The 12,583-nt window shown below is 39.0% G+C and overlaps 1 protein-coding gene across 2 annotated transcripts in view; it reads right to left on the reverse strand.

Annotated features, from left to right (window-relative positions):
- Positions 1–4,268: 4,268 nt before the first annotated feature.
- Positions 4,269–12,583, reverse strand: part of ap1g1 (adaptor related protein complex 1 subunit gamma 1) — a 34,707-nt gene continuing 26,392 nt past the window's right edge. The window contains exons 19-23 of one of the 2 annotated variants that reach the window (XM_079605001.1): positions 9,993–10,119; positions 8,968–9,069; positions 8,727–8,887; positions 7,703–7,801; positions 4,269–6,647 (exon numbers count right to left, since the gene is read on the reverse strand). In XM_079605001.1, coding sequence (XP_079461127.1) covers positions 6,552–6,647; positions 7,703–7,801; positions 8,727–8,887; positions 8,968–9,069; positions 9,993–10,119 — 585 coding nt within the window. In that variant the 3' untranslated portion in view covers positions 4,269–6,551. Of the gene's footprint in view, positions 6,654–7,702; positions 7,802–8,726; positions 8,888–8,967; positions 9,070–9,992; positions 10,120–12,583 lie in introns of both variants that reach the window. The other variant, XM_079605000.1, reaches the window with a different exon arrangement.

The raw sequence follows: 12,583 nt of genomic DNA on the forward strand, positions 1-12,583 counted from the left end.
AATCAATAAACATAAGGGGGCGGTGCTACTTATTATTCATAGACACCTCTCATTCCTGTACTTCCGGTACTGAATTATTCATGAGGACACTTAAAGTCCCCATGAAATCAAAATGGAAGTTTTGTAGCTTTTAGTATGAATATGTTAGCCTTACTGTTATCTATCAGATAGTTTGCTCCAAAACAATGACAAAATTCACATTTAGAAGATTTTGATGATATCACTCTGCACTTCAGCATCTCATCAGATTTTCTGTCCAATCAAAAGCGCTCTAGAATGTAAAGCGTCCCGCCTCCTACATTATACATAGGTTCTAAAGCTGCTGCTAAAATCGGTCACTTGTTCACACATAACTATTATCTATGGTGAATGACACTTAGTGCACTATATAGGGGATTCAGGCAGTGTAAATATGCTTTCCATTGGGGTGAATGAAGTCTGGTTTAACGTTAGTGTCACGTGAACAGCCACAGCACACACACATGCTCCGGTCCAGAGACATGATAGCACAGAGCGCATCATATGCGCGAGTCGCTTACCCGAAAACATATCGGACCCATTTGAATTCTGCAATGGTGTATTTTAAAGCGATATTGAGGGGATTATGAGGAGAAACGGTTAGAGATATGGTTAACTAACTTAACGGCTCTGGCCGAGCTATGATATAAACTAAACGCTATTGGCTATTTTAAAAAAGGGGAGGAGCTGTCCTGCTCTCTTCCTGTTTCAGTGGAAATTACGTCAACATATTAAATAATGCTGTTTCAAACTTTCAAGGCACCTCACTGCGCCTTTAAGCTAAACCTGGTGATTTGAAATGGATGGTATTAAAGGAGTCGATTAGCCACAGTTTATTAGTCACATTTTATTCAGAATTCAGCACAGGTTGAACAGTTAGCCTACTGAATACGCAGACAGCCAGAAGAGGAAAAACAAAAAAACGATGATTGTAGGTATAATCAATATCTATTTAGTTCCTAGGAGTTTGATAAACATAAAAATGTAAAGATTATCAGGTCTGTAAATCTGAGATTTGGAGTCATACTCTCTTATCGAGAATCACTGAACTGAACTCTGCTACCATACTGGAATGATTAGCTCTTCTTGTGAAATGTGTTTTGTGCAAGTTAAACTTTAAACTCAACATGTAGCACACTATAAATCACAGTCATGTTGAGATACATGAGGAAGACCAGGAAGAAATGAGAAGTGGTGCTTACCAGGAGTTTGATAATAAATGACGATTATAAATGAGTTAGGGAATTTATGGGTGTTTCTTCAACTGTAAGCACTTAAAAGGGATAGTTCACCCAAAAATGAACATTCTGTCATCATTTACTCACCGTCGAGTTATGCGAATTTCTTCTGTTGAACACAAAAGAAGATATTTTGAAGAATTTTGGTAACCAAACAGTTGCTGGTCCACATTGACTTCCATAGTATTTCCATAATCAAGTAAATTGGGCCCATCAACTGCCCATTTTCTTCAAAATATTCCCAAAAAGAAATTCATACAGGGTTGTAACAGCTGGACGGTACCAGAGAGCCTGAGATGACATTATGCAACATGCAATGAGTGAAAGAAAGAATGCAACATTAAGGTAAATGTGCACACACAACATTTTTATTGTGCATCATTTCCAGTCAAGCTGTCATTTTGTTGTCCATATGTTGGACATTGGAGGACAAACTTAGTTGGTAATGTTTAAAGGTGTTTCTGTAACTTTGCTGAGATGGAGACAGACATGTGATCACATAACTACATAAAAATAATATGTAAATATTTGCAATTATGATAAAACGTGTTCTGTTCTCATCCCTGCAGATAAAGCTTCTAATTCATGAAGGTGTCAAAGGTAATTCTATTAACCTTTACGTTCTGTTTGAGGTATGAGAGAATTTAATAGGATAGTGCTCAACTGGTTGATCCAATTTTATGTACCGTCTCACTTTACTTAACATACACATTGTAAGAATATAACTGATGAATAAACAATATAAGGTAAGGCAATTAAATACAATTCCAAACATGTTTTGTTACATTTATTAAGTTGGTATGATGAGCCACCACAGTCATCTACAAAACACAAAATTAAAATAAAATGGCATTTTGGGGAACAACAGTTGCATGGTAAATGCACAATAGAATGAACTGTTAATAAAACATATGGACATTGATCTTGATGAACATCACAGCCAGCAAATCCTTAGCTAACACGCGAAGTAGCCTACCAGCTACGTAATTTATTGGTGCTTTTTTGGTAATTTAATGATTAGCCTAATTGACTACGTAGGCCTACAGCGCGCGCCGCCGCATTTGCGCGTGGAATTGAAGAGTGCGCGCTACTGACAGGACAGGAAAGTTCGTTATTCGGAGGCGAGATATTTTTTATTACGCAATCAACGATAGAATCATGACACTAACATCTCATCTGACTGCAGATACTGAATTAAGACAACGCATTTTTCCTCAGGCTCCCTGAATGGAAAATACGTTGATTTTTTTATTTAAACATTACTGTAATCTGCTCAGCAGAATATTAGAGGGTAAAGAAGATGAAACAATATAATATGAAAGGTTATTGTATAATTGAGTCTCCATTTGACATGACATCAGGAATAATTGTTTTGCCTCGGCTTCCATGACATGAGCTATTGCAGTTTTACAGTTTAACACAAGATGGTGACAGCAGACTACCGTTTCCAGGCTCAAACCAGACCATCCAGAATGGTGCTTCAGATTCTGTTGTTACAACTGAAGAAAAACCATTTATTTCCAAAACACAACAACAGACATCAAGTTTGACTGTTTTATTATTTCATTTGATCATCCAACCCAAAGACAATAATACACAGCATAAGTCTAAAATATCCCATGTAATTTTCATCCATCACAAATTCTTTTCAGTCCCAACACTCATTCCTCGAGGACACGGGACTGAGATTCAGTTCAGCGTGTCAGACTCATTGGGGTCATCCGGCCCTCCTGCACAAGGTCAGATGTGGTTGAATAGCAAGTGTAAAATATCTGAGAAGAGAAGGGCATGTATAGATACACTTCAAAAACAACTGATACCTTTACAGATTACAAAGGGATTCTGATGGAGAAGGCAATCGTCCAAGCATGTGATAGTGTCCACCTGGTCAAACAGTTTCACCCAAACAAATGATGCTCAATTCCCCCCGACTGACCACTTCCAGCACAAAGAAAATTAAGATTAATGGAGAATCAACAGCATATTTCCAAATCTACAAAGGTCTGTGCATGTATCGCAAGATATAGTGAACCGTGGTGACTTAAGAATTGAAACTTAGCTTGCATTACCTCAGGAAGTTTACATAAAGAGTAGAAATTACAATATTTACATTGCTTTTTTTCACATGCGGCTGAAAAAAAAAATAGTTTGGTGTTGGGAAACTTGCTGAGACTTGGCAAGTTTACAGATGGATATTTCGCCCTCTTCAACACACAACCACCTTCGCCTGACAAAGTAGTGTAAAAAGCAGCATGATTGGAAAAAGTTGTATTTTGAAACTTCTCTTGCGCAGTGCATTTACTATTGTTATGCACCTCACGACTGCGGGCCGCCGTTTAATGTACCACCCCCGCATGGAGTTCACTCAGGAGTGATCGAAACACTCAGGGATGAGGCCGTGATTTCACACCAGGGCGTTTTATCTGAAGCCGTGCCTCAACTCCATGTGCTTCAAAAAGACTGTTTGGGAATATTGGTCAGATGTGAGAGTCTAAAACCCATGGAAATACCGGTAATGTGGTTTATGGGAAATCTGTAACTATAAACTTTGGATTTAAGCTTACCTCCACATATCAATGTTACTAGAAAGAGGTCTGAAGGTAGTTCACGTTATTCAAAACTGGTATGACTTTCTTCTGTGGAAAGGAAAGTTGAAAAACACACCCATACAATGAAAATCAATCTGGTTTTGGACTCTTCAAAATATCTAAAGTACCACAGAAGTCAGTCAGTCATACAGGTTTGGAGCAACATGAGGGTGAGCAAATAATGACAATTTTAACTTTTTGGGGGTGAACTACCCTTTTAAAATCACATTATATCTGAATATCTGGGAAGAACATGAGAAAGAAATCAGCTCCAGGCCACCATAAGGAGAGGAGAAATTACATCTGTGTCTAAATGCAGCATTTCATTCTTTCAGTAGTACATGACTGCGATACACATCTACTAAAAACAAATGCGAACTCAAGATCGTGTGCACATTACACCCCCCTAACTGAACGTCATAGGTCTTCAAATGGGATTTTTATTTGATTTGATCTTTTTTATGCGTTTTACAATTATATACAATATACAGGCAGCACATAGTACATTTTCTTTCCAATAAACAATCAATCAATCAATCAAACAAACAGGTAAGTTGTTAAATTAGACTATTTTCTGAAGGAGAGCTTCAAACATTATACACTGTGCAGTACTGAAAGGAAGTCTTAGAAAATGGGATCTTAAAAAGGGATGAAAAGAACAAGCCGGTGCATCTTAAAAGCCCTCAGTACTGTATGTACAGAAAAAGCCAGGAAATCCAAAGAAATCGCAACGAAAGACGGACAAAGCAGCTAATAGAATCAAGTCGTTTTTCTCCATATACATAACATTGCTAAAATATATTTCCCAAGCCCAAAAGAACACCTTGATTTGGTCACCAGACTTGGCGAATGTAATTACGCAAAGTGATGAAGATAAAAAATGAAGAGCAGCGAGAGATGACGTGAGGGTGCGGACGCTAAGGGTTTCCACAGAGCATTTCAATGACTCGATGAAGCAGTAAGTACTCTTTCACGTTGACAAAGACAAAAAAGACAAAAAAAGAAGACAATGTGAGGTATATTCAGGTTAATGTTGCGAACTGCCTTTGGAAGCTGCAAGAAGAGACAGCCTGCACACGAACTAACACACGTTGACAGTACGCACTTGATATTTGAGTAAAGACGCCCTCTGAATGAGAACTCGAATGAAATGACAGCAAAACAACAAAGTCCTCTACTCTTCAAACATCACGTTCTTGCTCTTCCTGTAACGATAACCGCTCATCTCGCAGACGTCTGAGGGTTTTCTTTTAACCGTTTATGACAAAGGCACATTGCTTCAAATCAGGCAATAATTCTGTACTTCAAATCACTGCAGAAAGTCAAAACAACAAAAGAAAACAAACAAAAAGTCCATTCAGTGCATATAACTACATTCAGGAAGGCCTTATATTCATAGTCTAGATTTACAGCATCTATGCTGACCATAACTTTCTTATACATCGCAGGGCCTCTATTTGTGTTAATTTACAGAAAAATCAATTTGAAATTTAATATCACTACATTTTTAATAGGATCCAATCTTTATGGATTGTGCTAAAATCAAACTTCTTTAGTGTAGGCTATTTTCAATCTATATAAATGCATTTCAATATTTAAAAAAACAAAAAAACAATACAAGAACACACCATCTGTGATGAGTAGAGGCAAACAAACTAACTAGATGCCAAATTAAGGGTTTTGGGGAAACGAGTCCAGCTTGGATGATGCAAAACTACTGGGTGATGTAATGCATACAGACCGTAACAAACAACACTCTCAAACTCTTTTCTTCTCATCCACTAAACAACTCAAGTTTACCTCGAATGGAAACGCTCCAGTTTCATTGTCAAAGACAAAGGGCTGTCCTGCTTAAAAAGAATAAATCACAATGCCTCGAGTTATTTGAACTTGCCCATTCATGATGATTCACGTGATGAAGGTTAAGCACTTCTGGACAGATCTGTTAGTGTGTACATTACAGCTGGCAGACAATGTGCCGAACGTTGTAGCCACAACATAGCTTGTATCCGGAGCATTCATCTGGTATACTTTATTATAGGACATTAGATCAACCTTACACGGAAATTAAGAAATGCCATGTACAATGAACGATAATTTAAGGCGCCATCACAACCCATTTTCCTCTTGATTCTGAAATGCTTAAGGTGCAAATGTTCAGACTTTGCCATTTTTTTCTCCTTAAAATAAACCAAACCCATTAACAAGATTAAAAACATGGAAAATTCAAACAAAACAGACAAATCAAACAAGCAGCTCCTTTGTATAGTGGCCACGAGTGACGTTTTTCCCCCGTGTACGGGCCCTGGGCGGCAGGGTGAGCCGGAGTGTGGGAGGAGTGCACTATAGTGAGAGGATAAGTGAGAGTGCACAACGTTAAGTGCAAGTATGAGTATGGACATTTTGCACTAATCCCGAAGCAGAGAGAAAGGACAGACGGGCAAAAAAAAACAAAAAAACAAAACAAGTGAAAAGATATGCATTCAGATATTTGTGATTTTTCTTCATCATTGTCGCTGTAATCGTCATCATCATTAGTCTTCATACCATCAACTCTTGACTGTGTCAGGAAGATTCCACTGCTTCCCATGCAACCCCAGGGCAGCGATCTGTGGTGATGTCACGGGGGATCATTTGGGAATGGGGAGGGGACATCTTTCCCATAGTTCCCTTGCTGGGGGTCTTTAAGATTGAGAAGGGTAGCAAATCACTGCCAGGACTGAGGGGGGAAATTGTTGACCTCGGCCAGGTCTTGTACAGGAGAGCCTTTGTGAGTGTATGTCAGCTTGATCCGCATTCGCAACTGTTGCTAAAACAAAAGAGGAAGTCAGGCACATGCGGAAGCAGATATGTGCAATTCTAGAACATGTAAATATCAGACAGATACGGGCAGGATGATTTTTAGTTTTTTTGGGGGAGGATTTAATTTCTTGTTCTGATAAAAATTGAGAGCTTCAGGTTTGCTGTGCTTGTTTGTATTATATATGACTATATAATAATAGCCTAATAATAATAAATTGTTTATTACTAAATAAAAACAAACAATTAAAATAAGAAATATTTTAATTTCACTGTAAAATGAAATCAAGTATTTTAGAAAAACAACTATTTTACAGTACTGACATTTCTTCATTTAAAGTCTTTTCAATTTGATAACTACGTATTTCGGTTTTATTCCGATAAATCACGCAGCCCTGTGAAAAACATTGACTTCAGCACAACTAGCCTAATCAGATTTCAAACTCTAAAAACCAACGTCTCTCTGGCTGATTTTTCCATATTAACCTTCATTTACATCGTTGCTGGACAGAGGAAGGCCGTTAACATTGATCAAAACTTTTTCTCTGTAAATGCCAAACCACATGTGCTGTTGTGGTGTTTTTCTAGGGTGCTCCTAGACTTATGACAGCCTTGAAGGGACAATTACACATTCACAGGCTAAAGTCACTCCATGAATTCAAATAAAATTTTGATTGTTTGCACAGAACTCAATCTTATATAGCCAATTCATAACAGGGAATCTGAGAAACATTACTAATCAAGGTTGAGATTTCAGAAAACCAATTGGTAGGTGTGACACCCTTGACCTGATTTGAATCAGCTAGTGAGACGCCACCTTAAACTTAAACCATCTAAGTCACTGAGATGTGACATTTCCTCCTATTCTTAAACCAAGATAAATAAAGGCTGCCACAGGCTTTTTAAAGCAAACGTTCAACTTCAGGGTACAATTATTCAACATTACTCAGCTCCATCAGTGATCAGACTTCTGAAGCTGTTTCAGGACAAATGACTGATCTCTGAAGGTCTACTGCAATAGGAAGCAAAGCGTGGCCTGGGCTCACAGCAATGATTTACCTTTTGTGGGTTGAGAACCCTGATGACCTGCGTGACGCTTCCCTGGTTGACTGCAGGAACTACATTACTGCTGGGGGACAGAAGCTGCAGCTGGAATGTCTAAAAACACAAACAAATGTTTAAGTATTTGGCTGACAGTGTCACATAAATCCTTGCACAACTATATTCCAATATTAAAAGGAATTTGGTCATATTCTTGACTGATTGGATTACTTTTAAGCATTAACCTGACTGCAGGGCATATGCAGAGTTTTAAAATAAAATGTAAAACTTTTTTTGCTTGGGACAGACTTTTTTCCATCCCCATGCCTGGGACGGCCCTACGTATAACCATAACCCATACAATCTCAACAGGGCTTTTCACACTGCGCTTAACCCGGTGTCATTCTAAGCCCTGCTTTTAACCCCAGGAAAGTTCACACTTTTATTTTAGAAGTGGGGTTAGCACCACTTTTTACCCCGGGTTAAGAAAACCTGAGTGAACTATTCCATTTAAGATATTTAAAGGTGAAGTAAGCCATTTCTGAGAAACGCTGTTGAACATTTAAGTCAACACCTAAAAGTATTTTAGATGTTTGTTTTGTGTGAAAAAAAACAACTTTTTTGTCCTAAAAAAAAAAAAGTGGATCGACAGTAGAGGGCGTATACTCTCATAATGGGGAAAGAGAGTGTGTGAGTGAGTGGGACATTTGTAGGAAGAGATGGTTAAAACATTACCAAAAGGTCAGAGGACTATAATTGGAAGAAGGGTTACAATCAGACAAGAGAGATGAAGGATGGCCTGAAAATGGACGACGAGGTTCCTTTGTTTCTGCTCCATCCGTGAGTAACATTGTTATTTGCCATGTATCACAGAACCAAGATATGCTGTTGAATCAAAGCTGATTCATCTATACTTGTGTGAGCTATCTGATGCCGAAGCTGTTAGTGGTTGCCCGTGTTGCATAGCATGTTCGCTAATTTTAGGATTTTTAATAATTAGCTGGGTTACCCAACTAGAGGGGGGTGGTGGGGACTAACAAACCTTTGGTACTGCAGCCTGGAACACAAAGTCTGTCATGTCAGCCTCGGTGGAGTTTGTGGCGTGGATGGTGATAACTGCAATATTGGGATTGGGGTTGGCCCTCTCGAATGTGAACTCAATTTTCAGACCATTTTTGTTGTACGCCGTCATTGGCGGAATGCCTGCAAGAGAGAAACGGATATGATAATTGCATTGCCCTATTTTGCATTAATCATTATGATGAAATTTTATGTAAGCTCACCCGCTGCAATGTCATTGAAAAGGGGCTGCGAAGAGAGGCCATCCAAAAGGAAAGGAGGCTGGGACATGGGTACAGAGGGAGCAGGGGTGGGGGTTGGACCACCTAAGGAGTGAGAAGGAATACAAAAGGTGTGAGAAGGGTTTCACCCAAAAATAAAAATTACTGGTGAAGGAAAGTTATTCGGGTTTGGACCAAATTGAGGATGAGTAAATTACTAGGGCAGATACAGTACAAATTTTTTTTTGGTGAAATCTCAAATAAAACTACAGAGAGAACCCTGACAATTGGTATAATGATATTAAAAGTTAAAATTAACAACTGATTTGTATAAACATTTAAATAGCAAAAAAGGCAGTTCTAATAATAGGTTTATAATAATTTAATGATAAAATAGTTTCTACTCTAATTACTTTTTTTGAAATATAAACATTTAAACAGTGGCTGCTAAAATATTTCATGACAGATTTATTCAAACATACATTATATATTAAATAAAAATATAATGAATATGTAATAGTGCAAATATTTAGCAAAACACTCGGATGCAGTTGAATCACGGATTGAGGCATGATACATTTAGATGTTTCACTGTATCTTTCAACACACCTGATGTTCATTCATGTTTATTTCATGCTATAACTAGCAGTAGAGAGGAAGAGATGATTGGTTCACATTATTGTTTGAATTTCATACTATAATTGACAGAATTTGTAAGCTGAGAATTTGTTTTATATAAAAAGTAACAAAGCTTATTGTGCTTTATTGGATGGGAGGCGTGCTACAAATAAAGTTTAGTGAAGTTTTGTTCACATATCAACTGAAAACAGCATAGACTAAAAGATCAATGGTTGGAATTTAAGAATTGATATCAGTTCATCAAAATTAGAATAGAGTCCTATAAATAAGATTTATTTTTGGGTGAACTACTTTAAGGACTAAGTGACAACACTGTAAAGTCAGTGCTCTAAACATGGAGAGACAGGAATGGCAGGATGTGAATTTGGTACAGAACAGCAGAAGTGTACCTGTCAGAGAAAGGTCGCCCAGCAGATCCAGCAGTTCTCCTCCAGCTGATGCAGGCTTTGTGGGAACAGTTGTTTGGATAACAGGTACCACATCATTACCTCCGAGTAGATCTAATAAATCATTTGCCTGAAAAACAGGAAACAGACCATTAGCTTAAATATTTCACCGTGGCTAAATATCCCTCTTTATCTGCTCAACCATACCACAGAGATTTTTTCATTATTCAGGTACAGAGGTTCTCAACCCATTGCTAATGGCTCCACCGCGCTACACACTTTGGATATCTCTCTTATCTAGCACACCTGATTCAACTCATTAAATCATTACTGGAGCACTCAGTGAACTAAACTGCCACTGTGTTTGAATTGCCAAACAGCAGCATAAGGAATGAATTAAATGAAGAATGTACTTATTACCCGTAGATGAGGTAAACTATATGGACAAAAGTATTGGGACACCTGACCATTACACCAACAGGGGCTTTAGTGACATCACATTCTAAATACATAGACATTAATTTGTATATAACAATAACAGCTTCCCTTCTTCTGGGAAGGCGTTTCACAAGATTGAGTGCTTCTGTGGGAATTTGTCCATTTATCCAGTAGAGCATTTGTGAGACTACTGTTGGACGAGCAGGCCTGACTCGCAATTTCCGTTCAAGATCATCCCAAAGGTGTTCGATGGGGTTGAGGTCAGGGCTCGGTTTGGGCCAGTCAAGTTTTCCCCACTTTCACAAACTCATCCAACCATGTCATTATGGACCTTGCTTTATGCACTGGGTCAAGGTCATGCTGGAATAGTAAACATTAAGATTTCTTTTCACCAGAAGTACAGGGCCTAGCCTAACCTCTGAAAAACATCCCCATACAAATATCCCTCCTCCACCAAACTTTACAGTTGGTACGACTGTAACGTTCCCCTGGCATCTGCCAAACTCAGACATGCCCATGGCATCAGACAGCCCATCAGAAAAGCGTGATTTGTCACTCCCCCAAACATGCTTCAACTGCTCCAGAGTCCAGTGGCTGTGTGCTTTACACCACTCCATCCAACGCTTAACATTGTAGTTGGTGATGGGAGGCTTGCATTCAGCTGCTCGGCCATGGAAACCCATTCCATGAAGCTCCCGCCGCACAGTTCTTGTGCTGATATCAAGTAGAACTCTTCAACTATGGAATCAGCAGAGCTTTGTTGACTTTGACCATGCGCCTCAGCACTTGACCCAAGTCTGTGACTTTACTTTGCTGCTATTCCTAATCACTTCCATTTTCCAATAATACAAAGTTGTCCATGTAATCTAGCACAGATACAATTTTACAAACTGACTAATTGCAAAGGGCTAGGTGCTTGATTTTGTACACCTGTGGCAATGGGTTTGATTGAAACCCCTGAATTCAAGAATTAAGAGGTGTCCCATTACTTTTGTTCATAAAGAGTATGTTTATATTCTTGCCCAGACATTACATTCACCATGTTGTCAGCCTTTTGACCCCATTCTTGACCCATAACATACTAACCACAACAAAAATAACTTACTCAGCTATTGTTCTGGAAGCACAATTTAACCATGAGGAACGGCATTCTTGGTGCCTACTAGGGATGTTAACCGATGACCGTTTAACAGATGGTTGACCGTATCAACGTTAACCGATCAAAGTTATTGGTAGTCGGTTAAAAAAAAAAAGTGATCTCTAAATTAGTCTATTATAGACAGTGGACTAAACGCTACTACAGTTAGCCGTCATATTCCAAGATCTTTTTGTGTGAAGTGAACAAATCCCTCACACTAATTTTTTCATAACTCGCCCGTTTGTACTTAATAAACCAATAAAAACATTTGCCGCGAGGTCACAGCGTTTGGGTTCGCGCACTCACAAGGTTTGCAAAAAGTAAAGGCTACAGGCTAACACACTCGAGGTTAGCGCCAGAGCAGACGACAGGATGAAGCGTGCGAGGAATGCGTGTGGGACCATTTCACCAAACAGAATGACACAGATGTAAGTTGTGTGATACAGCGCTTAAATATGGAAATACATTACATCTACATTTCAGTGGTAACAGATAAGGTGATGATGATCATCATCATCTTTCTTTATTATTGTTAGCACTAAGTTACCTCAAACTAAAGCGGCATCTCTTCGGTTCGGAGCTGTCATTTTCTTAAATGAGTCGCGGCAATGTTTCAAATGAGCTTCTAACGCTAGACAAACGCCTTTATTTTCAACGCGATCAGCTTGTACCCGAACCATTTCGAAACTAAGAAGCCATTTGTCCTCCGATTACATACAAGCTCCTCGGCGCCGCGTTTGCGGGACTCATGTTTCGCACTGATGGGGATTTTAAAAAAGTGACGTGAGTGGAAGGGCTGCGCCGGGGTGTGTGTGTGTGTGTGTGTGTGAGCGGGAGGCAGAGCGGCAGAGAGATGCGACAGAGTTGCGAAATTGCAGGCGTGGCTCGAAATGGCTGTTATTTTAAATAGCGTAGCATATTTTAAACTAATCGGTTAACCGGTTTCAACCGGCTAATGAGGCTCGGTGGTCGGTCAAGAATTTTTTTCGTTTTCGCCATCCCTAGTGCCTACAATACT

Source organism: Phoxinus phoxinus (genome assembly GCF_949152265.1).
Source record: "Phoxinus phoxinus genome assembly, chromosome: 2".
NCBI classification, from domain to species: domain Eukaryota; kingdom Metazoa; phylum Chordata; class Actinopteri; order Cypriniformes; family Leuciscidae; genus Phoxinus; species Phoxinus phoxinus.